Raw genomic sequence first — 27,755 nt, 5'->3', positions numbered from 1 at the left:
CACCCACCAGTCGGTTGAGTCACATTCCTTTCCAGACTCCGGTAAATGGGGCTGCTTCGAAACTTCAGGCTGTCGATCTTGGCAGAATGAGCTGCATAATCAGGGCTCTAGCAGCTTTCCTTTTCTGGAGGAAAAGGGCGACTTCGCCACCAAGTGCACATTGCTAGAGAAACTAAAATCACTGCAAATTAGAGTGTTTGTGTCCTCAGTAGACAGGAACAGCAATTAATGTAGAAATCTCCTGACAGTGCATAAAAGAGCTTGTACCTGGGACTTGGTAACAAAATCTAAATTACAGTGATTAACTTCCATGCATATTTCTAGCTGGGCTGTGTTCCTACCTCCCCTGGCCTCCAGTCTCCCTGTTGGTGATTGTGCCGGTTTTATGTGGCACCTCATGAGAACGCTCACGTAGGTTGGTAATTACAGAGGGTCATTATATTTGAGTGTCATTAGGAGAAGCCATATACACTGATAATGTGCTCCAATTAAAAATTCTATTAATTGTCTTAAAGCAGAGGTTCCCAAACTTATTTGATCAGTCACCCTCTATTCAGGGAAAAAAAAAATCTACTTAGCATGCCCTGGAAAATCTACCTTTTTAAAGTGAGCAATGGAAAGTGCTGCCTGCCCCCCGCCCACTCCTCCCAATCGCGCCCGAATTGCATTTGGTGCTCCTGTCAACCCCTTTGGGTCCTTCCTGATTTACCATAACCCTGGGGTGGGGGGCAGTATTACCCACTTTGAGAAGCTGTCCTAAAGTGTTATTTCTTAGAAGTTTCTGTGAAGCTTTAATAGTCAGGGAGAGGTTTTAATTTACTTTTTTATATTTACATTCTTTTGTGGTCTTACAGTATAATAAACTACTCAAAATAGTGACTTATGAAGGTAGAACCTTACACATATATTTTTGATTGCCATGGGTGGTCAGGGAATTGCGTGCATGCTCATTACAGCACTCAGTAAGCATCGTGTGGGTTGCCATGACCAAAAGGGGCAGTTACTCAGCACCCTGTCTTCATAAGGCAGCAGCTGGGTGCATTTTGATGAACAAAAAGAGAAAGGGATTCTTCCTTAATGTTTCTCATCTTTTGCCTGATGACCCCGGCCGCTACTCATGAACCAGCCTGCTAATAACATAAATCCTCCCAACTCCTACAAAGCCACTGCTGCATTTCCGAGCTCATTGTACAGCAGTGTCACGCCTTGGGCAGAGCTTTTATATGTAGGGCTCTGCATACGATTCCACATGAAGTCTTTGTACTGCATACATTTTGTTTTGAGGGGGCACCAAACCAGGTGGTACTCAGGTCTTTCTCCTGGTTTTGTGCTCAGGGATCACCTCTGGGATGCTCAGAGAGGACCATATGTGGTGCTGGGGATCAAAGCAGGGTCGGTTGTATGTAAAGCAAGCGCCCGGCCTGCTGTACTTTCTCCCTAGCCCCGCACCTCATACACTTTCAGTAGTCATTTCGATGGGAGATTATTTGAAACCTGCACATAAGAAGAACCTTTGGGACTTTCTTTATGCAAACATCAGTCAGTGACGGGATGTAAGGTGTCCAGAGTCTCGACTTCCATGCGGGGCCCCTATTAAAGGCCAGAATACCTGCCTGTCTTTGTCAACACCATTCAGTTTCATGAATGTATTTTCCCTGACCTCATAAATTAGCCACCCATGCCAGGAAAGCAATGTACTCTTGACAATATAGGAAGGGAAGGACTTCTCCCGTTTAGTTTACACTTAACATGAAGGCATGTTGGACCACTACCTCCTGTAAGGGGCCCTCTGTCCACATGGCCTCTGTGCACGGTAGATAGTACTGTGTGTTTACATTTTTGTTCTCAGTCCTCTTTGGCATCCTATGTATGTGAAGAGCACATCGAGACCCTGCTTTGGGGGTGCTAGAAAGTAAGAGCAACTGAGGCTTAGTTCGAGAGAACAGATGCCCAGGAGTGAATATCATTCTGAGTCAGTTAACTCCCCAGTTACAAAAGCATAGCATTAACTGTCTTGTATTTATACAAAAAGGACATTGCTCTGAACTAACTATGCAAAGGACTTAAGGAGAAGAGAAAAGCAATATTTACAAGTTAACAGAGTCTGATTAGGAGTCAGACACTGTTAACATTCCCCAAATGTCATTGATGTTGGGGAAGCAAGGCACAAAGAAAAAGATTACAAGTAAATGCAGAGGAATGGGAGCACTGTAATGGGAGTAACCCAATAAACCTAAGCTCCTTGTGGCAGAGCAGAAAGGCCAAACCAATATTATCCTACACACACCCTGTTCCTTTGTTTAGAAATAGTTCTTTTATCTGTAAAATTTTTTTCTCCCCTGGAATTTTTTTAAATTACTGACACTTACTGGCTCTCATCTCTGTGTGTTCCTTTCTAGGGTGTTATTTTTCTAAATTTTATGGACCGACTCAGAGTGTGAAGAGGTGGTCTCTAAAATCACAAACCCAATACTTTTCCCCATGCATTTGACTATCTTTGCCTAATGTTTATGGGTGGTTTTTAGGAATAATCTTTGCCCTGTGGGCCTCCACACAGTGAGCATTCAAGACTATATTCTGTTTTGCTATAATAGTGCAGAATTCCAGGTGATCTGTCCACATTTCTTCCAGCCTATGGGCGTGGGTGATTATTTCATCCAAGAACTTTAATGGCATCCAACCGCCGTCAAAGGCCAGAACCATCATAGTTAAAATTTTAAGTGAACATTGCAAAAATGAGACCTCTGTCAATCCACACTAATGTCAGAATGCAGAGTTCACTAGCAAAATTTCATCATTACTTTGTTCTGTGAAGCAACTAATGCATTCAGCCAGTTGAACTGCAAAGCCCAAATTCTCCAAATGCCATTAAATTATAAGATCAGCAGGAATTCTGAAAGAACAGAGTCCATTCTTTGTCATATTTAAACCATCCTACCAGGATAAGAATTTATCCAAATGCTTTTTTTAAAAAGGAAATGGGATGGTGGTAAGGGAAAATAATTTCAAGAAGAGGGATTCTGGTCAGTTTTAAATCCTCTCTCTCTTCAAGATTTTGTCCCATACCAGCCTGAAATTCCTCTAACTGCAACTAAATAGGAAGTAGTTGAGAGAGACTGTGTTTTTCTGAGCTGTCCTCATGAAGATTTTTGTATGCCTATGATTATGAAATGTGTAGATACAACAAGAGTCATTTGCAAACAATTTTTTCATCGATAACATGTAACATTCACCTGTAACATCTCCATTCGTCCCAGCCCTGAGATTTTAGCAGCCTCTCCTTACTTGTCTTTCCCAACGATAAAAATAAAATTTTCTAACAGGCCTCTGTCTCCAGGTTAGTTGAGAGAAATGTAGGGAAAACACAGCTGAATCCTGAAATTCAGGTTCAAGTTGATTCTATAAGTCCAGACATATAACCTTTACCCAGTCTTGCCATTTCACTAAGCTTGTCCCATAATGTAATCGAGTAATACCTCATCTACTTACTATATAGGTTTTATGTTTCTTGAACATAATATAAAATGATCATATGCATCACAAACTGTGCCTTTTAAGACATGGTTTTCTGCCTATTCCTTTTCTGTGTTCTCCTTCACCTACCTTAATGCAGTTATTTAGCTCATTTTTCATCAGATTTGTATTTCCCTCAACACCTATAACTGTCTTTTATGTCTTTCATTTTGTAATCTTATTTTTGTTTCTCATGTTTCCCGCTTTTCTTTTTTTCTCTTACAGATACCAGGTCTGTACACAACACTCTTCTCATCTGTGCCAGATAAAAGGCTCAGATTCCTGTATCTCATTCGCTCTCTCTTAACTGGTTTGGCATCATAGACTTATTCAACTTGAGGTCTCCGATGTTCCCTTGGAGCCCCTTCTGCTGCATATGCCTAACCACTAATTTCCCTGTGCTTCGTGTATTAGTGTGCCCTTGTGCTTATTAAATATCTAGATTAAGTAGAGATTAACAGTTTCTTGACTGCAATTGCTTAGATAGCCCCTTTGCCAGCTTAATCATCCCTTCTTCACTGGTTTGTTTCCCCTCAATCCTTTAGAATTAGTGTCTCCTGGAACCCTCCTAAATCACAGAACCCAGTATTGAACAGAATTGGCCAGTGCTCAGCACACAGGGAGGAGGTCTCCACAGTCATTATCCTCCCCATTATCTGTCACCCAGAGGCCCATTTGTTATTTGTACGCGTAATCACAGGAAACGCCACCAGCTCCCCTCCCCTTGGTGTGAGGCCAACATTCAAGCTTTTGCACAGATTTCATCATGGCCATTTGACAGGTGACTAATTGCTACTTTCCCCCTCCTGAAATTATCCTTCGCAGGCCCAGCCTGTCTGCAGCCCGACTGTTTGTGTCAGGACTGAGTAGCAGAGGGCCCCAAGGGTTGCCTGCCGCAGCTTTCCACAGCCCCGAGAGAGTGGCTGGCACGTGTTTTCCACAAGAGCTGGGAGTCTGAGTGACGAGGCAGACACGTGAACATTTTCTTCCAGGACTTGTCAAGTTGGCATTTAGGGCTTTGGCTGCTAACATTCAGGCCGCCACATCTTGGATGATTTGCGAGGGTCAGCAAGCAGATGCAGCACCCCCTTTATCACATGACTCCCCACTTCCAGCTCTACTTTTTGCCAGTTAGTCTTCTAGTATCCTCAGCTATGAAGTTTCAGAGAACTAGGGATAGAAAGTTACCTGGTGGCAGTGCACTGGGCCCCTGATTTTGTTTGAACTCCAGACCTGAATGAGAAGTTCTGGCCCATCAGGATGATCCCTATTGCCCCCCGCCCCCCATGCCATCTCCTTAGAAGAGGTCATGTGCATGAAACCTCTCTTCCTTGTCTGTATGCATCCACAATATTCATGACAAATTTGAGCTTGGGCCATTTCTTTTTTTTAAAGCAGATGTTCGATATAGTTCATGAAAGTGAAAGTAGTAATCTCTTAAGCAGAATCAGGAGCAGACTGAATAAAATTTACTTTTTAAATTGAGCAAAAGTAGAAGCTGTTGCAGTTGTCTCTGCCTGATGTCTTCATTACCATTCTCTTTCCAGTTCCATGTTATTGGCTCATTACTTGCTTACATAATTCCCATGGTGAGATCTAATTTGCGGTGGCTAACACTGAATCTCAGCATATTACGTTTACATAAAATCCCAAGGATAATGAACTATCCCAGCCATGTGGCCCCCCTGGAAAAGTATGAGGCTGACAACTTCAGTTTGGTTGCTTTGTGATTCAAGTCACTGCTGGGATTCTTGGGTGAGGTGTGTCGGGCAGAGCCCTGTAGATGGGTGGGACCGCAGAGGCAGTCAGCTGCAAGGACCACCCACAGCAGGACCCAGAGCTGGGACCACAAAGAAGAGGGGCTGTTGTGGAAGGCACAGGACTGAGAGGCCAAGACAGCCATCTTTAAAGTCTCAGGAATGTGTGAATCCTTTGGGAATCTGTCAAAATACAGATTTCTGGAGTTCTCAAAGATGTGTTGTGAGCCAGAACATTTTCACCATCACCTGCGGGTGGCCAAGTAACACTGCTTTGGTGTGTTCACCTCCTGGATCCACACAATATAAAGCTTGGTTTTGATGAAGTCATAAAACTATGAATAATTCAGCTGGATTGAAGCACTGGTTCCCAATTGGTGGGCACACTTGAGGGATTTTGCCAAGATACATACAGCCCCGGCAGTGCCCCAGTTCTAGGAAATTTAATTCTCTGAGATTAAGGCCCTGGAGAATGATTTTAGAACCCCTGGTAACCCTCATGTGCTTATTGAATCAGCAGCCAAGTACATCAAATCCTCATCTCCCCTTCACACAGGGGATTTAAACCTTGAAGGTAGACCTACCAGGGAGTCGTGCCCTTCTTCCTGCTTTTCCATTTGTCCCCCAGTCCAGTCAATGGTTAAGAGGGACTCTCTTGATTATAATTATTATTGAACAAAAGTGTGTTGGCACTTTGTCCCTGAGAGCTAGTGTCAGCCATCACGTTCACAGAGAAAACCAGTAATCAAAGGTGATTTTTCTTTTTAACAACTATCCTTTTAAGAATACCCCTGCAAAGAACTGAAAGAGAATTCAATGGTCTGAAGGAGTGTGCTTGACATGCTGGAGGCCTCATTCTGTCTCCAGCCCCACAGGGTGTCCTGAGCACCACCAGAGACACCCAGGCACTAGCCAGGGTTCACTCCTGCAGCACACATGAAGCAACATTCAATGCTAAATACAGTATGAGGAGGGGGGAAAAAATCTTCATATATAATTCTTCCTTACATTTAAAATGAACTACTAGTTACTGAGCATGTGACTCAGCAGTAGACGAATTCCCTGGCACCACTAAATAAATTAGTGGCAACTCCTTTCTTCAAATATTCAGATATTCAAACTTCAAATATTAAGTGCCCGCTCAACAGTGCCTACTCTTCCTGGTTGCTTAACAGGGAGGCACAGACTTATATAAGGAAGATAAAGACATGAAGTATAGAATGTGTTATACAAGTGGTAAAGAGAAATGCTTTGTTCACATGGTTTTGTGGGAGTCTGCTATATTCTAGTTAAATATTCAAAGACAAATCCCTGCCTTCAAAGGGTTTATAATCTAGTACAGAAACTTATTGAATACCTCTCAGGAAAACAATGGGACTAATTATTTCACATAAGGAAAGTGCCCCCCCCCCCCGAAGTGTATGTTGTATATATTGCTGTCTCCTTTGATGTTTCTCAGCCATTCCAATCACTCTCCTTTTTTTTATAATGCAGTATTTGCATTATAGCTAAACCCAGCATAGTTATTTTTGGAAAACATTGAGGTATGATTTGTAAATTAACAGGCTTTGCAATTTGCTGTCTCTTCAGATGGCTAATTACTTCTATTTTGACTAAGCATTTAATCTTTGAAAGTCCCAAGATTTTAGACATCAGTGTTATTATATCAAGATGTTTATTCAGGCCAGAGATGCTCAAAGGACTGAAGCATGAGCTTTTCGTGCTGGAGGCCTGGGCTCAGTCCTGGGCACTGCATGGTACCCTGAGCAGCATCAATAGCCGCTTCTAAGGACTGAGCCAATCGCAGTCCTTAGCACTGCTGGGTGTAACCAATTTTTTGTTTAATGCCTATTCCTGAGACATGTAACATATGAGCAATTCAAATGAATGTACCTCTTGTCCAGTGGCTTTCAAATGAAACCAAAGTTTAGATCTTTTCTCCAGATAACTAGCAAATAGGCACAAACGGGTCATAATGGTTTGAAATTATCCCCCCAGAGACTGCATCCCTACCATCTCAAAAGCTTCTGTGGGTATTCCCTGTACTAATGCATTGTTGTGGTTGAGCTCGGGTCTCTGTGCTGTTCACTGATTCCGTGTGTCTGTCTGTCTGTCTATCTGTCCATCCCTATCCCTGCTTCTTTTTGTTGTTCTTTCTTTCCATCTTCAGTCTCTTCCAGAGACCCAGTCTTCCTTGGTTCTCATTAGTTCAGTGTATTGCACTCAATGGAAGTTGGTTGCATCCTCTCTTCCTTAAAAGAAAATGAGATATTCGTTGTAAAAAAAAGGTCCATTCATACTTCCCTTTGAAGTTTTGTTAGGCCTTTGTTTGTTTGTTTCTACTGTTCCTTCCTCTCCTCTCTAGCTCAAAAAAATATTTGAGGGGGAAATATTCTCAGGACTAGAGTTTAGCAGGTCATTATTTCTGTTTTTGTAAATTTGAGCCCAGTTCTGTTTTTGTGAATTTGAGCCCAGTTCCTCCTTGTTCATTACAGAAAACTTAAGGAGGTGGTTAGATTTGGCATGAAGTTAAAAAGACCCAATTAGAGTAGAAAATCCCCCTAGCTCACCCTTCTTTGTGTTCTTCTGTTCCTCCATCCACATCTGCCCCTCTCTCCTCTCTGTGCGGGGCCCCAGATATCCAATGGGCCTTCTCTCTTCGGGGTATCTATTTTGCTATATTTTTGTGAATGTATTGTCATGGAATTGTAATATACATGCAGAAAAGACACAGGTCTTAAGTGTACAGACAACAAGTTCTATGTTTACATATGGACATAACCATATAATCACTTCCCAGATCAACTAGAGTTCTCTGTACCCAGATCCTTCCACCCCTCTCCTCCACAAGGTATAAGCCCTTCTAAATCTTAGTCATGGGCTTGTTTTTCTTCTTTTGCAAAATTACATACCATATGTATTTTCCTGGGGTCCTTAAACCAACATTATTATGTTGGTGAGATTTCATCCATGTGTTGCTGGTAGCATTAGTTTATTTTCATTGCTGTAGTATATATTTACACTGAGGAACATACCACAACTCATCGATTCTACTGTTGATAAGCGTTTGGAGTACTTCCAGTTTGGGGATTGTATGGATTCTTATGTGTGTCCTTTGATACATATATGCATATTTGTGTTGCACTGGATTGATTTATCATAGAATATGTCTACATTAAACATAAACTGAGACTGTGAACCATTTTGCCAAAGTGGTTGTAACAAGTAATACACCAGCTGTGTGAAAGTTTCTCTTATTTTTCTTATTCTTTCTTGCCAGTGACATAAATCTTTTCAGTTTTAGCCATTCTCATGTATATGCAGTGATGCTCTTTGGAGCATTAGTATACATTTTCCCGGTAAGTGATGTTGAACACCAGTGTTAATCTGTGTTTTATAGATTCTTTTTCATGAAAGTTCTTTTCCTATCTTTGTATAATTTCTTTTCTTTTTTTTTTTTTTTTTTTTGCTTTTTGGGTCACACCTGGCTATGCACAGGGGTTACTCCTGGCTCTACACTCAGGAATTACTCCTGGCAGTGCTCAGGGGACATATGGGATGCTGGGAATCGAACTCGGGTCGGCTGAGTGCAAGGCAAACGCCCTACCCACTGTGCTATTACTCCAGCCCCTATCTTTGTATAATTTCTTATGGGTTGTTTGACTTGTTGACTTTTAAGACTTAGTTATATATTATGGACAGAAATCTGTTAGTGGGTAGATGGTCTACTATTTCCTCTACTCTAATAGCCTTCAAATTCTAGAATAGCTTTTGAGCTATAGAAAGTTTTTGATCTATAGACCTTAAAGAGAATTCCTCTCTCCCCCTGATCCGCTTTCTCTTGTTGTCCTCATCTTGTGTGACTATGATACATTTGTTATATCTAAGGGGCCAATATTGGCATATTATTAACCAGGACTTCATCAGGACATCCTTCATTGTAAGAGCCCAGTCTCTTTGGTCTCTGCCTAACGTGGAGAATCCAATAGAACTCAAATAGGATGAACCTGAATCCTTTGAGATCACTGAGAAAAAAGTCTTGAAATGCTACAGTTAAACGCCCACCATGTTTGTAATCAAAATTCTCATCCTCAGTAAATATCTTACATTCTAAGTATTACGAATGGCATTCTTGAGGCCTGTAGACATTAGATTTGTTCTCTTTGTGGTTTCTTTGGACTACTTTGGGTTTGGGGCTCCTCAGTGGTGCTCAGTGGCTGCTCCCATCTTGACGTTCAGTGGTGAGCTATGCTGTGGGTGCCATGTGATGCTGAGGGTCAGACCTGGGCCTCTCACATAAGTAAGAGTATATGCAAAGCTCAAACCCATTGAGCTCTTTCTCCAACCTTACATTTGTAATATTTTAAGTAAAGCTTAGAACAGCCTTTTAAAAAAAAAAAGAAAAGAAAAGAAAAGCAGGGGGACACCCAGTGATGCTCTATATATTCAGGAGTTACTCCTTCCTTCTGGTTCTCAGGGAACCATCTGGGATGCTGGGATTGAACCCAGGTCAGCCACGTGCAAGGCAACTTCCCACCCACTATACTATCACTCCATCCCTCAAAATAGCTTTTTATTTTTATTTTTCAGCCACCATGCTGCACATCACATCCCCAGGATTTACATATCCTGTAATGGTTAGGTTGGGCCTTTTGACCACCTTTGTCCACTGTACCCAACCCTGCCCCATCTCTGGCATCTGCCAGTTAGTTTTCTGTGTCTGTGGATCAGGGTTTTATTATCTGCCGTATGTAAGATCTTTGCTGTATTTGTCTTCCCCTGACTTCTTTTACTTATTAGTGTCCTTAAGGCCCATCCATGTTGTCGAAGTTGGCAGAATTTTCTTCTTTTTGTGATGGAATGATGTTTTGTTGTGTATGTAAACATGTGTATAAATATACATTTGTCTGCATACATGCATAACCTTCTCCATTCAACCCATCCATGATTGAGCACATAGGTTGTTTCCATCTCTTGGCAAGAGTGAATTTTGTACTCGAAATTCTCATCAGTAAACAGTAAACACTGAGCTGCATAGATACCTTTGTGTTCATCATTTTGTTTCCTTTGATACAGGACCAGAGTGAAATGACTAGATTATGTGTTAGTTCAGTTTTTAATTTTTGTTGGGCCTCCCAAGCAGTGCTCAGGGTCCCCTACTGACAGCTGCTAGCAATAGTCAGCAAAGCCAGATAGTTCTACGTGCAAACACTGTCATGTATGTGGTCCTGTTTGGACCCAGGGGCACTGGGGGCCAGCAGGGCTGTCCTGGTGATTGGCGCTCAGGGCCCATGTAGTGCCAGTGATCTTAACCAGGCCCCCTGTGTGTACAGGTGTGTGCTCCTGACCACACAGCTGTCTCCCCAGCCCATTTTTAATTTGCTGAGGTCAGGTTCCCATTCCGCCTCCTTGCTATCTCTTGTCTCTTTGATCATAGCCATTCTGTCAGCTATGAAGGGAGACCTCATTGTGGATTTGATCTCTTTATCTTTCATTAGTGATAGTGTGTACCTTTGCATGCACCCATTAGTCATCCGTTACTCTTACTAGAAAACTCTGTTTAGATCTTATTTTTCAACTGGGTTAGTTAAAATTTTTTTTTCTGTCAAGTTGTTTGAAAAAAGCCCTTATTTTAGATTTTATACCTTTATCAGATATGTGATTTGTAAATATTTTCTGCCATCCCATATGTTGCCCTTTTACATTATTGCGTATTCCCCTGGCTGTAGAAACATTTTGATTTCATGTAACCGCTCTTGTTTCTTTTTTGGTTTTGCTGCCTTTGCTATTGGTATCGAATCCAAAAAATCATGGCCAAGAACAACATCAAGAAATGTACTCCTAATGTTTCCATCTGAGAGTTTTGTGTCTTGTATTTGTCTCCATTTCATTTTAAGTTGAGTTTGTGGCGGGTAAGTTTGTGGACCAGCTTCATTCTGATAAAAAGATTTTAGAAAGTGACCATTGATGCCCACAGCCCTGCAGAAAGGGACCCCGTGTGCCCCCTAGGCCTTGGGTTGAAAGTGCAGGGAGAGCTCTGAGCATGACCGCACACAGCCCCTTCCCCTGCTCAGCCTAGCCCGGGACCCAGCGTCAGGGCCCCTTCCTGAGGAGGGCGCCACAGCCGGCCAGTGTGCCCAGCGTTATACTGACAGCTGTCCCGTCACATGCCGCCTCTAGACTTCACCAACACAAATGTCAGCAGTGGCTGCCTGTTCCAATGTTCCTGACAGTCTCAGCTATTTCGACTTTTGTGTGAACAAAGTCCCAGTGACCATCTGTCACTTTGACAGCAGACATGTAAATTAAAGCGAGAAAGCAAGGAAGGCCAGCCAGTCATCCCCATTAACATTTCATGAAATGGTCTGCATCCTTTAACCTGGATATAACCCCTGTCCCACACAACACTTTTATAGCTGATCGTTTGACCCCCAGAATGCACAGTTGATTCTTTTGTCTTTGTCCCGCTTCTCCCCAGTACTATGAGCTCCCGACACTCTGCCAGCCCAGTTGTCTTCTCCAGTGCCCGAAGTTCACCTAAAGAGGAGGTTCATCCTGCCGCTGCCTCACAGCTGGCACCTTCCTTCTCCTCCTCCTCCTCGTCTTCATCTGGCCCCAGGACTTTCTACCCTCGCCAGGGCGCTACTAGCAAGTACCTCATTGGATGGAAAAAACCCGAAGGAACCATCAACTCGGTGGGATTTATGGACACAAGAAAGTAAGAATTCTTTTGCACCTCTTGCTTGAATGATTTACTTTTAACATGATGGAGAACAGACATGATCGGGAAGTTTCCTACAGCAAAGGGTTCTGGGGATATGGGGGGTGTGAAACAGGGTGGTAAAGAGAGCTCCTTTCCCTGAATGAAACTTGTCTTAAATCATTGCTCCACTTCATTCATTAAAAAAGATGTTGGGGCCAGAGAGATAGTATAAAAGGTAAGGCGCTTGCCTTGTAGGCCACGAATCCAGTCTGATCCCTAATACACCACATATGTTGCTGTATTGTGAAACATTCTGATTTGAGAATCTCAGATCTCCTAAGGGAAAAAATGTGTATGAAGAGCAGATTTCAGGGTAATTGCCCTCTGTTACTAAAATTGCATTTGTGCTTTTGATGATATTAGTCCTAGCCTTCCCATGGAATTCTTAACTGGGCCAGGAAGCACCCAGGGGGATATTTGGAAATAAGTGACTTATCCTGAATATAAATAACTTTTTGACAAAATAGTACAGCAGGAAAAAAATGAATTAATTCTGTTTTTGCGCATAAAGAGGTTGCGTTTGGGATTCCTGCCTTGTGGTCTTTTATTAATAAGTCTGTTGCTAATTTTGGCTTAGTAGACTAAGAGTTTCCTGCAAAAGCATAATTAGTTCATCAGACTTTTAATTTTGTCTTTCAAATTGGTTATGTTTCTTTAAACAAGCATTATCCGACTAGATTCTTATGTAATTGAAGAGAAGGAAATCTTTTGTCTCCTTTAATACTTCCCTATTGGTTACATCCTTCACGGGAGTTCATCTTGTCCACTCAGTTTCTGCTTCTTGCTGTCTTTCTTCCAGGCGTCACCAGAGTGATGGTAATGAAATAGCCCACACCAGGCTGCGTGCCTCAACCAGGGACTTGCGGGCATCCCCTAAGCCAACCTCCAAGTCCACTATTGAGGAAGATCTCAAGAAACTCATTGATCTGGAAAGCCCAACCTCGGAATCCCAGAAGAACTTCAAGGTATGGGCAGAGGTCGCCTGTGGCAGGGACGTACCTCTCGGTCGACTGCTTGCCGCAGTCACTCTCACTCAGGAATGTCTGCTCCCAGCTCCTCTCCACTGGACCCCACTGCCCGCCACTTCCCAGTCTCCACAGTGCTTAGTCACCCTCTACCCTGTGGTCTCAGACCATATGGTGTAGACATTCCTGGAACATGATTCGCTTCTCCAGTCTCTGCAGAGGTACCTGTGGCTCTCTTGTCAGAAGCTTTCCTGTAAGAATGTGCCTGACAGGTCCTCCTGCCACACACAGCCCCTCGGTGACATCCTACCCTCTACTCACAGCTGCTGCCCATGGTGTCCCCTGTCTGCCCCTCAGTCACTGAGAGTCCTGCCTGATGGACACTCTCCCCGTACTCCTAAGCCATCTCTTCAGTCCAGCAAACTAAGTCTTCATCCTCATATTCAGAACTTTCCAGACTTTCTTTAGTTCATAAAAGTTTCACTTTGCCCTTAGGATTCCGGGCTCTGAATTCCACCTCCAAACCTAGGCCCCCTCCCCTGTCATCACTCATCAGTTGCTTAGCATGTGTGTTTGTCACTGGCCAGACCCTTGCATGGCCACATGGGAGAGTTAATGTCACGCCCCTATAGGGTTGCTCCCCTTCTGCCCTCTCAAGTGAGCAGTGCCAAACTCCTGGCCTCAGAGCTGGGCCCAACGGCCTTTGACTCTGAGCTGAAGACATGTCTGTCAGTGTACATTGCTTGGGTTTCCCCAAGAGATAGAGTTTGTCCCCAGGAAGTACAGTTTGACATTTTTTCACCTCTAGATTCTTTCTTGTCGTTCTCTAGGTTCCTAGTTAAATGATCTATGTTTTCTTTGTCTTTTTTTTTTTTTTTTTGGCTTTTTGGGTCACACTTGGCAATGCTTGTGGCATAATCCTGGCTCTGCACTCAGAAATCACAACTCCTGGTAGTGCTCAGGGGACCGTATGGGAGGCTGGGGATCAAACCTGGGTCGGCTACGTGCAAGGCACACGCCCTACCCACTGTACTATTGCTCTGGCCCCTGTAATTTAAGAAAGACTCTGAGAACTAGTTCACCTCAAACTGCTCTGAGTACAAGAATCTCGAGGGCCTTGGGAGCTGTGGGCTTTCTCCCTCATGCTGATGTGTGTGCATATGCCCCAGAGGTCAGATACATCTCCTAAATGTAAACGTTTGCAGAAACTAAGTGTGCTCCAAAGACCAAACTGGATTTTTATTGAGAAATAAATGATTGATTAACATAAACATCAACATGAATCATTTTAAAGACTTGCCATTCCTGATCCTTGTGATTTATGTTTTATAAGACAGCACTTAACAGTCCTGACTCACCACCCAGGGTACAAATGGTCTCCTTAGCAACCTCGCAAAAGATAGGTCTTGAAACTTCTTTATCCATCAAAACCCAAGGAGGTGGATTTAAAATGTTAAGTACCAATTTCAAATTTTTTTTTTAAAAATTTATTTCAGATTTTTCCTGTGAGGTTAGAAGAAAATAAAACTTGCCCTGAAAGGAATCTCTCCTCCAGTTCTTGATTTAACTATTTTGGAAAGGGGCAAGCTCAGAACGTTCCTGCATTTGATTTACTCCGGCAGTGGAAATAATTGAAAGCAGATGTCTGTTTCGCCCTTATTCCAGGTCTTGGCTCTTGTTTCCAAAATGAATGACTTTAGCATTCCTCTTTGAGACAGGGTGCACTTTCTTCTTGTCTCTATTACCGTGAGACCCTCTGCAAAGAACGCTTCTGCCGGCTAAGCTGCTCCTAGCAGGCTGGAAGCAGGAGTTGGGGGCAGGGGCGGGGGGGGGAAAGAAAGACTCTTCTCTCCAGTTCATCCGTTTAGGTTTGACTTCTGTTAAGTAGCTCCAGCTGAGTGTCTCTGCAAGTCTTCACAGAGAGTCATCGTCTGCCTGGCTGGGGCTCACTGTGTCAGGAAGGCCCACAGGCCCTTGGGTTGGCTCCAGGAGGCTTCACTGGCTTGAGGCGCCAAACGCCTGCATCAGACAGCCTGTGGGGAGGAGGGTGTCCTGCTCTGAGCCATCATGTTTGGACCCCACTCACCCACCTTGGCTTCCTGTGAGCATCCTCCACCTCACCGGGCGAGGCCACACCAGGCACTTTACCAGGTGTCATAGGATGGGGCCACGTTTGGGAGCTCCAGGGCCCTGTGTTGCTGCCTCAAGGAAGTCCGGCCCTGAGAGCCCACACGGGCAGGCTGATAACGGGATACCCTTGCTTGCCCCAGGGTCCTGCTTCCCAGCCAGCGCCAGGCTCCCGGGGGAGAGGAAGAGCAGCTGTTGCTGGCTCCCCGTCAGGCGACCTGTTTCACAGACAGTCATTTCCCGGCTCTGAGGGAGACTGGAAAGAGTGAGGAGAGACACGCCTGGAGCAAGATGGCTCCTCTCCAGGCCTTTTCCTCGGCTTTGGAATAGAGGAACAGAGCACATCCACGGGGCCTAGTGCCAAATTCAGGAACCTCTTGTCAAATAAAATTACACAGAGAAGCCTAATAGGTCAAACCAAGAAAGCTCCGCTTGTCTGACTGGGGGCTGGGAGGTTGTGATACATTCAGGGTCCCCCTTCTTTTTCTGACCTGCCCCATTGTGAGAAACCCTGTCAGCTCCTTGGAGCACAGTTTCAGAACACCTTAGCCAGTCAGTTCTCACTCTGCCCGGTTCTTTCCCAGGGGCTGGCTGCACTGGGCAGTGCCCTTGGCTCCAAGGGAGGAAGGGCAGCAGGCTAGGACACACCTGGGGATGGAGCAGGGCCCATGGGGGACCAACTCCCGTCCTCACATGGTCCTCACATGACAGCCCGCTCCCTTCTGTGCCGCCATCCCCCTTTCCCGCAGGAAAGCCAGCTGCTTTACTCCTCCTTGGAGTATCTTAATCATGATTTCTCCTCTGTCAGACGACCAGGATGGGACAGTTACTGGATAAGGAAATCACTTTGCTGGAACCAGAAGTGCTGAAGCACAAAACAAACAAATACAAAGACTGAGAACAGTTTTTGAATAGAAAGCTCTGAGGCAGGAACCTGACAAGCCAGTCCTAGACTCTTACAAATGAAGGAGACAAGGAGTTTCTATCTCGTTTGGCTTTTACTTACAAGTCCGTGCCCTCTCTTCTCTGGAAAGGTGATAGATTTGAGAGCCCTGTCTTGGTGCAGACAGCAGGACAGACAGATAAAGTAAAGGAAATAGGAGAAGTTTATTGGGGTACGCTCCTGGGCGGAACTCCATGACCCTCTGGTAAGGCCAGGATAGAGCTGTGCCCTGGGGGAGACTGAGGGACCTTTTAAGTTGTCTCAGGTGGGAGAAGGGAGGGAGGGAACAAAGACCAGTGGAACCTGTGTTTGGTCTGGCCTATTTTCTGTAGGGGATGGAGTTTTTCATCCATCCTGGTGGTTTCCTGTCCAGGTGGGCCATAAGTTCTCTCCTGCGCTGGGGACAATGTGATCTCTGATTCTGGGAATGCTGGTTTCTCATCAGCTGGTCGTCATTTGGTCCCAGTCGCCATTTTATTTGAGCAAACCCCATAAAAGGGAGTGGGGAAGGCGTCATTTCCATACCAAGTGTCTCCACCTAAGGGCTCCAAGCTGGCTTTCCTAGGCAAGCATGGACCTACCTCAGTTGAATTCACCATGAATTTGTGAAAGTGAATACACCTGCACATAGCTGTTCATTTGCAGGGCACTTGGCTAATTATTCTTTTACCTGCATACAGCAACTGTTTGAGCCAGTTTGCAGGTAACTTTGAAGTATTTCACCCTTTGCTTGTTGAACGGAAACACATAGAACGCAGGAGAGCAACTGAGGACCCCCTTCATGAACCACTGCTCTCATCCCCTCTCTGCTGCAGCGGCAAACGGTGTCTTAGCCCTCATCCCCCATCTTCACAGTGATCACAGTTCCTCTGCAAATGGAATAGCCATCTAGGGAACTGAGTGGGATGTCGGACGTTGGGAGGATGTTAATGCATACAGTGTTTTTCAGTGGCCACAATACTCAGTAGCTTGGTTTTGTTTTGACAGAAATAAAAAATCTCAAGGAAAATTCCACCTATTCATAAAAGCCAAAAAGATATTCTTGATAGAAAACTACTGGGAATTGTTGCCACGTGATAGAATAGGAACTATATGATATTTGTCATTTGCAAAGGCATTTCCCCTGTTTTTATTTCGTGAATAGTCATTTGTCAGAACTAAATGATTTCCAAAACTCCTCTAATGTGATCTATCTCAGGAGACCTATTTATTCAGCATAACCTAGTAGTTAATGGTTAACGGAAGCCACCTACTACTTGAATTTCCAGGTTATATGATCAGTTGTTCTTGTTGTACAGCAAACATGCAATCACTGGGAAAATCTCTGACAATTCCCTCCTGGCACTGTGGCCGTTCCTGGGAGACCTGGACATTATTTCATCCAGTGTTGAGATACTGGAGCAGGAGCAGCTCCAGGCTTTGCTCTGTCCTCCATCCAGCTGAGAGGCCCCGGGCTTCCGTGTCACAGGTGGAGAGCTGGCCTTCTCTGAGAGACTGCTGGTTTAAGTCAAAGACCCAGGAGTCATCCACTGACCAAACCTGTCTCGTCACAAATCTTGTTTAGAACTGTGACACCATATTGATGAAGCCACAGAATCACAGCTCTCCTGTGCTTTGTGCTGATGGGTAACAAGCCCTGCGCTGGCTTCCCTGTGTGACCAGGCGCTCCGGGGCGAGAGGGAGAGGACCACGGTGGGGTCCAGAAGTTGACAGGGTATCAAAACAGTGACTTAGTTAGCCCACCTCTACCCCCCGCCGAGGGTCTTGAGTGTCAGAGTCAGAAACTGACTTCCTGCTTGTCCCGACCGTGTCTTCCAGTTCCACGCACTGTCCTCCCCGCAGTCTCCTTTCCCCACCACGCCGACCTCGAGGCGGGCTTTGCACAGAACGCTGTCCGACGAGAGCATCTACAGCAGCCAGCGGGAGCACTTCTTCCCCTCTCGGGCATCCCTGCTGGACCAGGCCCTGCCCAACGATGTCCTCTTCAGCAGCACCTACCCTTCTCTGCCCAAGTCTCTCCCTTTGCGGAGGCCTTCTTACACCTTGGGGATGAAGTCACTGCACGGTAAGGAGGTGGTGGCCCACGGGCCCAGAAACAGCTGTACCACAGACGCTCGCCAACCCTCCCTCGTCATCCTCTCCCCCTGGGGTCCCAGACCTTATGGTGTAGACATTCAGCCTCAGTGGACCTGGGGCACTTAGTAAGATGAAGTCCTGGATCTGCCAGGGAACTGCTCATTCTGTTGGTCCAGGAGAGTCATCTGGGAATTGCTGTTTTCACGGGAACATCCCTTAGCTGTTTAAATGGACAAATACAGTTAACGCTGAATTAGTTATTTCGTCAAGACATGTCCCCACCTGCTCCCCCCAAGCATGGCGGGCACCCAGACGTTCCACTGTACTGTCTTTCCCAGGCTGGGCGAGTAGTGCCTGTGCGTCAGCCACTCGTTGGCCTGACTCATTCATTCATTTATTCAGTGAGCAAACACAGTATTTTAGGAAAACAAGTTGTGGATGGCCGGACACCTCCATGTGCCTGCATTTGGGTCATAAAAGCCTTGATTGTCGCGTGGGCTGCATCATGAGGTGTTAGATTTGCGCTTAGTTCTGGGGAGCTACGCCCCACCCCACCCCCCCGAAGATCTCTCTTCACGGAGCCTGTGTTCCTGCTTGTTTATCATAACACACGTTGCTCCAACCCTGTCTCTTCTGTCTGGATTTAGCCTGGAATCAAAGCTGATGTCACTGAGCTGCCCCCTCCACCACCCACTTCCCCCATCCAGCTGCAGCTTGAATTTGCTTTGTCTGCTCCGGGAAGTCACTTCCACTGACCCAAGTTGGAGGCTGGTAGGATAGACCCCTTTTGTTATGGAGCCTCCCCGAAATAGCCTCCTGACCGTGAGCTGTTGGCCCCTCTTTCTTTCCCAACACTGGGCCATTCTCCCCTAACTTCCATTGCTCCTGTGGGTTCCAGCCTCCCTGGAGTCCTTTTCTCGTGTTCCCACAGTTCTACCTTTGCAGCAATAAAAATAATTCCTTCAAGGAGGCCTGTGTGTGGGCCTCTTATCAAAGGGGGCTCTGCCTTTCAGAAGCTTCTGGAAGCTTCCATCCCATGCAGACAGCCTGAATTTCACTCCCCCAGCAGATGGGTCCAGCCTGGGGTCCTGGGCTCAGCAGGGCCAAGAAGTCCAGCAGCACCCTTGGGTCCCAGGCCTGGCACGGTGCAGTCCTCGCAGGGCTGTAGGATCAGCCTGACCTTGTTTGGCCTAAACATCACTGAGATGGGGTTGGGGGTGGGGAGGGACAACTTCCTTCCCTCCCCATATGGAAATTTGGGCCCCGGAGATAAAAGGGCAGAGGGTTGTGAGTGACACTCAAAATTGTCTGTTCCACCTACTTACCCTTGGTGGGAGCGAGTTTAAATAGAACTGAGCATTTAATATCTGGCAGTATTTGTTGATTTCCATTTACTCATAATTTTGCTAATTTTAAACACATTAATAACTAGCAGCTGCACATCAGAGCAGTTCTTTATGTAATTTGAAAGGGAAAAACAAGCACTAAATATACTCTGGTTTACCAGGCTATCATAATTGAAGAAACTCCTTAACTCCTTGTAAACAGGTATTTCTGGGCTGGCTTTGGGATTTTACTCGAGATTGTCGCTGCCAGCCCCAAGCTGGCATGGGTTTCTATGCCGCAGTACCGTGCTGGAGACGGCCCCACTGGGAGGCTGCATGCCAGGGCCTGCTAAGTGATGCCCTTACCAGAGCCAGTGCCCCTGGCCCCCCGCCCCGGGCCCTTGCCCTAGCTAAGCAGGGGTTTATTATGGTTTAACGTTTGTACTTCAGAATGCTTTCCTTAGGCCTCTGACGTCTGGGACCCTTTTAACTGGGTCCGTATAGAGTCCTTGGGAAGGACAATGATGCAACACCATTCTAAAATCACCCCCGTGTCAGCTCCGGTGTGGAGCCGTGCATCTCGTGGCTCTCACACATCCTCATCAGGACCGTGCCTGGTGGCTGCTGCCCCCCAGTCCCTGGGAACCCAGGGACTCCACAGGAGGGCACCAGATTTCAGGTCCCATCCTGAAATCTGGTCCCAGATAAAGAGGATCCTATTGTCCCCTCCCAAGGAGCTTCCCTGTTTTGTCTCTAAAACCTAGTTCTCCAGTGAATGGAGACTCCAAGCCTAAGCCATAGTACATTGTGGGGTACTTGGCTTGCATGTGGCCAACCCAGGTTTAATCCCTGGCACCATGTATGCTTATGATCTCCCGAGCGCAGAGCCAGGAGTGAGTCCTGAACACCACTGGTGGCCCCAAAATAAGAGTTCTCTTCCACTGCAGCCCAAGTCCCTTGACTGGTGCTGCCCTGGGCCCCATGACAGCCCACAAAAGCACACATTGTTTCAGTGCAAAACTAACTTTCCTGTGACATGCTACCAGAGGAGAGCTACAGGGAGTTACTCCAACATGAATGGAAGGGACGGGGCATAGTACAGTGGACAGGGCACTTGCCTCGCACACAGCCAGCCCAGGTTCGATCTCCAGCATCCCATCTGGTCCCCCACGCACCGCCAGGCCTGCCTCCAGGCCGGACAGGTTGCTCCTAACAAATGACCAGCTCGTCTGCCCTGGTCATGGGACTCTCCTATGGAAAGGGGAGTGAGTGTCTCAGCCCTTGTCTCTTCCTGCAGGAGAGTTCTCGGCCTCAGACAGCTCGCTCACCGATGTCCAGGAGACACGGAGGGTGCCCATGCCTGACCCTGGGCTAATGCCCCTGCCTGACGCTGCTACCGACCTGGATTGGTCCAACCTGGTGGATGCCGCCAAGGCCTATGAGGGTGAGTCCACTGAGGATCCAGGCAGAGCCTCTCTGAGGTGGGGTTCACGTGACCACTCCGGTCACGTCTCTGTCCCCTCAGTGTCTCTCAACAGACCAGCGGCATGCGCCTGACACTGGCATAGCTGGAAAACAATGACAGTTTCCCAGCCCTCAGTAGGGCCCCCCAGTTGCCTGTTGTACTCAGTGAGAACCCAGTGTTCCCTCTCCAGAGGGAGTTAGAACATGGAAGCGTCGCCTCGTCATCTGTGGTAAAGGCGGGCGGCGGCGGGGGAGCCCCAGCTGGGACCTGGCTGAAAACAACACGAATCCCATGCCAGTCTTTTGTCACATTATAAAGAGGTTGCACGACACAGTCAGACACGTGAGGATGCGTGTCCTGTGGGGCCCAGCCCCCGTGCTGACAGAGGCTGGTCTTGGCCTCTTTAACTGCGCCCAGCCCTGCGAGGGAACGAGTCTCCAGCCCGCACTCTTTCCTGCCTGCCTGCTCGTGGGCGGTTTTTCTTTTGCTAGATTCTTAGAGGTACTGGTACATTTTGCTTTATTAAGACCTGAAGTACATCTTATAGTTAGAATAGATTAATCATTTTGCAGAAGATAAAAAAAATAGCAATAGGATGAATTCAAGAGGATCAAAGAAGATAAAGAAGATACTCACAAGTTCCTGTTTCTCAGGGTTAAACAAGGAGAACGAGCGATAAGCTCCAGCCAGCCGCTGAGAGCGTGCAGCCTCCGTGAGGAGCAGAGAGTCCCGGATAAGTCATTCCTCACTTGGACTTCGGGAGATTTTTTGTTCCTCCCAAGTGAGCCATAACACTAAGACCAAACTCGACTTTGCAAAGTCAAAAACAAATGAATTCAAAACTTACCTTAATATTGTCCACAATACCCTTGATAATTAAAGTAACATATTTATGTGTTTTTAAAATGCACAATGAGGAAATACAGGGAAAGAAGTGAAAACTCTGAGTTTTGGGGCATGAGGGATAAAACAGCACAGTCCTTGAAAGGTTGCAGATTTGGTAGTATCCATTCAGAGCTTGCTGCAGCCAGGCTGGTGTGAGGCCCGGAGAAATGTTGATTTACTGGAGCACATACTCCCTGGAAGGAAGACAGCTCCATCCAGAACAGAGAGGAACGACCCCTGGCAGTGCATTAGGTCTCCTTCCGTGGGTGTGGTCAAAGGTGTGGGTTCATCTCAAGTTTGAATGTAGGCATAGCTAATTCTGTAGCAGACAGATTTTCCATACGTGTCAGGTTAGAGCTGTTGATATACGCCCTGCTGTTTTTTAGAAATAAGGTGGCAGCTTTCTAGAGAACCAGAATGTGCTTTGCCACATCAAACTATTTCTCGCCTCTTGGCTCTGCTAGTTGTAGGGAAGTAGACAGATGGTCAGGCCTATTGTTCTTTTTTTTTTTTTTTTTGGTTTACCTATTGTTCTTAAATGCAGGTCCTTACACAGGGGCTGACCTGATACACTGAAATATTACGAGCTCAAGTAGTATATTGCCAGAAGGTTGTCAGCTCTCTTTTCTTGAAGAGACCAAGGTTTCTCATTCCAAACTGAGGGTGTTCAGATGTTTCTGTGGGTGAGTTGAAAGGGATTCCACCAGGTGCTGGTTTTCAGGAAGACTTGATGAGGTCACAGAATTCAGGCAATCTAGGCACAGTAACTTACCTTATAATCAGATCCCGTAAAATGAATCTCCACCTTCGCAAATGGCAATTCCCCCCAGGACTCAGTTTTCCACTTAATTTGCCTTTTACTCCTTTATATTAAATGGCAGAAGTTTTCATTGTTGTTTCAATAATTTTTTCTTCTAGCTTGATTTTGTAACCTTGGCTCAAGTTTTTAGTGGGTTTATTTTGAAACATAGGTGGTCGATACTTGGTTTAAAACCCATCAGGGTAGCTAGACACTAGACTTCCTGTTAAAACGTACTCAGGAAATCTCAAGAAGCTTAAATCTAGACCCCCTAATGCATTTGATATCATCACTAAGTGGAAGGCCTTGGTTTAGAAATTTGACACACGGCCCGTTTCCAGGGAAACACTTACTAGAATACTACTTTGGTGAGAGAAGAAAAGGGGGTGCTAGAAAGGGCAGGACGGCAAGTGTTTTGGAAATGGAAGCAGCACTCCTATCCTCTCGTGGCCTGGAACAGTGATAACATTCTCCTGGGAGCGGAGAGGACACCCACGCCTGCTGCCCACAGACTCAGCGCGATGCTGGCGTGGCCATCGGCGGCCTGTTCTCTGTGATACTGAATGGCTTCTCCTCTCCCCTGCAGTCCAGAGAGCCTCGTTCTTTGCTGCTAGTGACGAAAACCATCGCCCCTTGAGTGCTGCATCCAACCAACTGGAGGACCAGGCTCTGGCCCAGATGAAGTCGTATGGCAGGTTGGTCCCTACCACCCCCGGGGCAAGGGTCCTACTCTGCACCCCTGTGTCCCCTCCACTAGGGACAGCAGATATGGGGAGAGATGGAGGCCACATGGATTAGTCCTATACTGCCAGACACATGACACTTTATAGTTAGGGCGTCCTGTAACAGAGGGCTGGCAACACAGTGGAACATCCTGATGGGACTTGAAGTCACAGATAAAAGCAGTCATTACTCGATGCCACGATCTCTCTGTGCCCTCAAGGCCTCTCACAAGGTAAGAGAACTCATTTGCACTGAGGAGTCCCATGCGTGCGTGGAGCCCTGGGGTCGGCTGTTGGAGTCTCAGCAGCACATGTCACCTGATGCAAACGCTGACACTTCTGCCTGTGTCTGAGCACCCTGGTGGGCTCCTGCCACCACCCACACTAGAAAGCTGGTCCAAGGGAGAGTCAAGAACCCCTGTAACACGGGCTGGAGCAAGAGAGCCGGTAGCGTGCTTCTCTTACACCCAGGCTTGATCCCTGACCCCACCATTCCTGGTGATCCCTGAGAATAGAGCCAGGAGTAAGCCCCCCCAAAAAATGATTCCCTTTAGGAAACCAGTAGGAACCGCACCCAGTGGGTTTGCTTCTGAGATGCGACTTCATGCTTCTGTCTAGCTGTGCCAGGGTCTCTCTCTGTTTCATGTGAGGAGGTCATGGGATAAATATGTACACTTCATTCATACATGTGAGGGCTCTCGGCCACCAGCTATGGAGCACAGAGAATGCTCCCTGGTGCAGACTAACCTCATCAATGTGGAGTTTCTTCCCTTCTAATCTTTGAAGGCTGATTTAAATGCACATAGCAGGCCAGAGAGATAGGTGGTAAGGCACTTAGCATGCAAGTGACTCACCTGGGTCCAATCCCTGCCACAGCCAATTCCTGAGCACAGAACCAGTAGTAAGCCCCGAGTACACCTGGATATGGCCACAAATGGAAGGGGAAAAAAAATACAGAATGCAGGTATCCATAAAATGTGGTCATTAACAGTAATGGGGAAAGGTAGGCTGGTTCATGTTGCAGATTCAGAACTTGAGATGGGATTCGTCACCTCAGGGAGTCTCTCACCTGCAGAAACCACTCTCAGTAGAGAGTACAGGAGGGTAGCAACTGTAGCTCTTAGTTTGGCTGTTGGAAACTTTAAAAATAAAATGTTGCCAAATCTGAGGGAATCCCAAAATGTACCTTCTCTTATGATGATGCCTTTAGACAAAGAGAGGGTGGAGTGCACAGACTTTTGCTGCGAAAGGCGTAGCAAACATCTTAAATCTTTGTGGGTGAGGGTGGTGGTTGGCTCCTGGCTCCCTGGGAATGAACACGTGGAGCTAAACGTTTGTAAAAGTGTCCAGCCGCCTCTAAGAGCATCGCAAGCGAACCCCGCTGGTGGCCCCGCCCCCACCCCCCCAGGTGGCTGCCAACCTGACCTTTTGACCTTTCCTTTCCTGTTCCCAGCAGTAAAGATTCCTCTCCCACCCTGGCTTCTAAAGTGGACCAGCTGGAAGGTATGCTGAAGATGCTTCGGGAAGACCTGAAGAAGGTAACCACGACTCCCAAAGCCACGTGCCCAGGGCTTGCATGCAGCGGGCCCTTGAGCCTTGCTGGCCTTTTAAAATTAGTCTTTGTGGACTAAGAAGGGGTGGTCCCTGCTTTCCCTCAGCCATCGAGGCCAGGGGGGCTGCTTGCAGCTCAGCTCCCACAGACGTGCCTGGCGAGGGCCTGCACCCCTCAGCCAGCCCCTGCCACGGGTGGCCCAGCAGCGTTCACACGCAGACGACCACCTCCCGCTTCCCGAGAGAGTTTCGTGGAGTAGGGCAGCAGTGCCCTCGGCAAGGTCTGAAATCTCAGACCACCCTCCTGAGCGCTGGCCCCCTTCTTGCCCAGCACAGCCCACCCCAGAAGTCCACGCCCAGGCCTGGGGTGCGGGACTGGGACAGGAGAGCCAGGCCGGCCCCCCGCTTAGTGCTCTCTGCCCTGCTCTGTCCCCCAGGAAAAGGAAGACAAGGCCCACCTGCAGGCGGAAGTGCAGCACCTGCGGGAGGACAACCTGCGGCTGCAGGAGGAGTCCCAGAATGCGTCGGACAAGCTGAAGAAGTTCACCGAGTGGGTCTTCAACACCATAGACATGAGCTAGGGGCGCTGCAGGGGGCGGAGAAGGGGTGGGTGGGGGCGAGGGGAGGGGCACTCGCCGGGGAGGGCTTGCCCCCCTCCCATTCATGCCACCGCCCTTCATTCCGAGCAGTTCCCCAGCCCCTCCCAGTTTCCCTGCCCCCGCTGTGGCCGCCTCCTTCCTAGGAGCCGACAGATAATGCAGATCAACAATCATTATCTGCCTTTTGTAGAAAAGAAAAACGAAAAAAAAAAGCAAATAAAAAAATTTAAAAGTAAAATAAAAATTTAACTGCTAAAATGTGAATGTCTTTATTTTTTTGCACAATATCTTTATCTGTTATGTATTTAAAAAAAAAAAAAAAGCAGAGACCCGGCCCGGGACTGGAGTCCCCTTGTCATCCCCATCTGCTTCTCTTTCCATCAGCTCTTTCTTCTCTATTTTCAGGTAACCCAGGCTTTCCCTCCTTACTAATATCATTGTTCCTAGAAAAAAAAATTGTTTTTTGAAATTGTTTCTTTGGGGAATGGGGAGGGGTGCTTTCTTGCCCTTCCTTTCTAAACTGCCTGCAGAGGGAGGTGTTGCCTACCTCCCTGGAATGACTTGTGCATGAGCTAGTGCTGGCTGTCCCCATCTCCGAGCTCAGCTGGGCGGTGGTTGAAGGGTAGCCAGTCCAGAAACCAGAGCGCGGGAGCACGCCAGTGCCTGGGGGTCGCCCCCCCCCACCCTTTTTCCAGCCCCGCTTTGTGATTCCGCCTCCTTCCGCTAGGGGCGCTCTGTGCCGCTTTGACTTCAGTGCATCCTACGGAATTGGAACCGCTGATTCCGTGCCACAGCTTCCGGGTTCCAAATGCTAATTGGTTTCAGCATTGCTCCAAACTAAAACTTTATCATCCGTATACATTTTGGTGGGAAGTAGAGGTTTTGATTCAGATTTTTTTTAAGTTACAAATATGTCCAAATTGGTACGTTTTAGTGTGCTCAAATCGATTTATTAATAAATAAATCCTGCTCTCTAAAAAGCCAGATTGCACCCATATTTGTAACTAAGAGAAGTGAGCTGGTGAATGTGACGCCTGCTTATTAGGAGCGATGACTGAAACGGAACAACGGGCTTCTGAAACCTGCATGTCCCGTGCGCCCAGTGCAGCGGCCGCCTTTCCTGCCCCTTTGCGGCCAGCCAGAGGCTTCTGCGGCAGAAATGATCCGTGTTCTTTTTCCTGCCGAGCACAGGGACCCTGGGCCCCCAGAGTTGGGAGACCCGAGCAGAGCCTCTGATAACCTTGTTCCTTGCCTTCCTTTAAACCAACACCTGTGCCCTTTCTGTGGCAACTGTGGTCGAAGAGAACATCCGACCATCTGGGATGTTGGCTCCAAGTCATCCCAGCCCTCCCTTCTTCCATCCCCGACAGAACCGATGGAGTTTCTTGCCCCTTCCCCGCCCTCCCTTCCCCACCCCTAGACTTTGATGCTATAGTTTTGTTTCATTCATGATTGTAATTTCTCCATGACCTTTTTGTTTATCTGGTGACATTTCTATCATGGAAATAGGAAGATTGCAGAGTGCTTTGTAAAGATCTCGACTGTCTCTTTGCTGATTGTATGAAGGAGCGTGTACATTGCCTGATAACTTTTTGTAAATGAAGAATAGCGCTAAACTGGCATTCTGAATTCTTGCTTATCCTCCTGAGTTTGTTTTTTTATTTTGTTTTAGATTTTGTTTGGGGACTTGGGGCAAGCTATTTATTAGAGTTTTGCAACAGAATTCTTGTTTGAAGCCTTTAAAGACTACTTGTAAAATCCAAACAATAAAATTCATTTTAAACGCTCTTTTAAAACACTTTGGTATTATTGCTTGAGGTTTTCTTCTTCGAAAGACCACCCGGTAACTCACGGACCCCTCTTTGTATCCTGATTTCCACCAGGCCCCTTCACGCTAACAATGATTCATGAAAGTTTCTGCCCCTTTTAGAATTTTAATAAGCTCTTTATTCTCTGTGCACATGTCCATGGAGAATTCCTAATTTGCCCTTCTCCACTGATGATTTAATATTTGCAGAGCCCTTTATAATTAGTTCCCCCTTCATTATCCATGTGTGGATTTTCCATGACAGCATTGTCCTTCCCTGAGACCAGCGTTGTTGGGCTGTCTTGACTGCCTCTCCCTACTCTTGGTGTTAGATGTTGCATGTTTGGGGAATATAAATGCCTGTTAATATTAGACTGTGCAAAATATAATTAGAAAAGTTAATCTACTGAAAAAAATCATAATGCACCCCAAAGCCAAATGGAACCAAATGTTTTAAA

The 27,755-nt window shown here is 46.6% G+C and overlaps 1 protein-coding gene across 7 annotated transcripts in view; it reads left to right on the top strand.

The window, feature by feature from the left end:
• SIPA1L1 (signal induced proliferation associated 1 like 1) overlaps nucleotides 1-27,278 on the top strand; it is a 356,124-nt gene extending 328,846 nt beyond the window's left edge. For 5 of the 7 annotated variants that reach the window (XM_055133895.1, XM_055133897.1, XM_055133896.1 and 2 more), the window contains 7 exons: nucleotides 11,749-11,988; nucleotides 12,833-12,998; nucleotides 17,887-18,133; nucleotides 20,767-20,913; nucleotides 23,205-23,313; nucleotides 24,794-24,878; nucleotides 25,329-27,278. In XM_055133895.1, coding sequence (XP_054989870.1) covers nucleotides 11,749-11,988; nucleotides 12,833-12,998; nucleotides 17,887-18,133; nucleotides 20,767-20,913; nucleotides 23,205-23,313; nucleotides 24,794-24,878; nucleotides 25,329-25,472 — 1,138 coding nt within the window. In that variant the 3' untranslated portion in view covers nucleotides 25,473-27,278. The remainder of the gene's footprint in view (nucleotides 1-11,748; nucleotides 11,989-12,832; nucleotides 12,999-17,886; nucleotides 18,134-20,766; nucleotides 20,914-23,204; nucleotides 23,314-24,793; nucleotides 24,879-25,328) is intronic. The other 2 variants (XM_012933609.2, XM_012933610.2) reach the window with 1 other exon arrangement.
• The last annotated feature ends 477 nt before the right edge of the window (nucleotides 27,279-27,755 follow it).

Source organism: Sorex araneus, chromosome 3, assembly GCF_027595985.1.
Source record: "Sorex araneus isolate mSorAra2 chromosome 3, mSorAra2.pri, whole genome shotgun sequence".
Classification (NCBI taxonomy): domain Eukaryota; kingdom Metazoa; phylum Chordata; class Mammalia; order Eulipotyphla; family Soricidae; genus Sorex; species Sorex araneus.
This window is presented reverse-complemented; position numbering and strand designations above follow the sequence as displayed.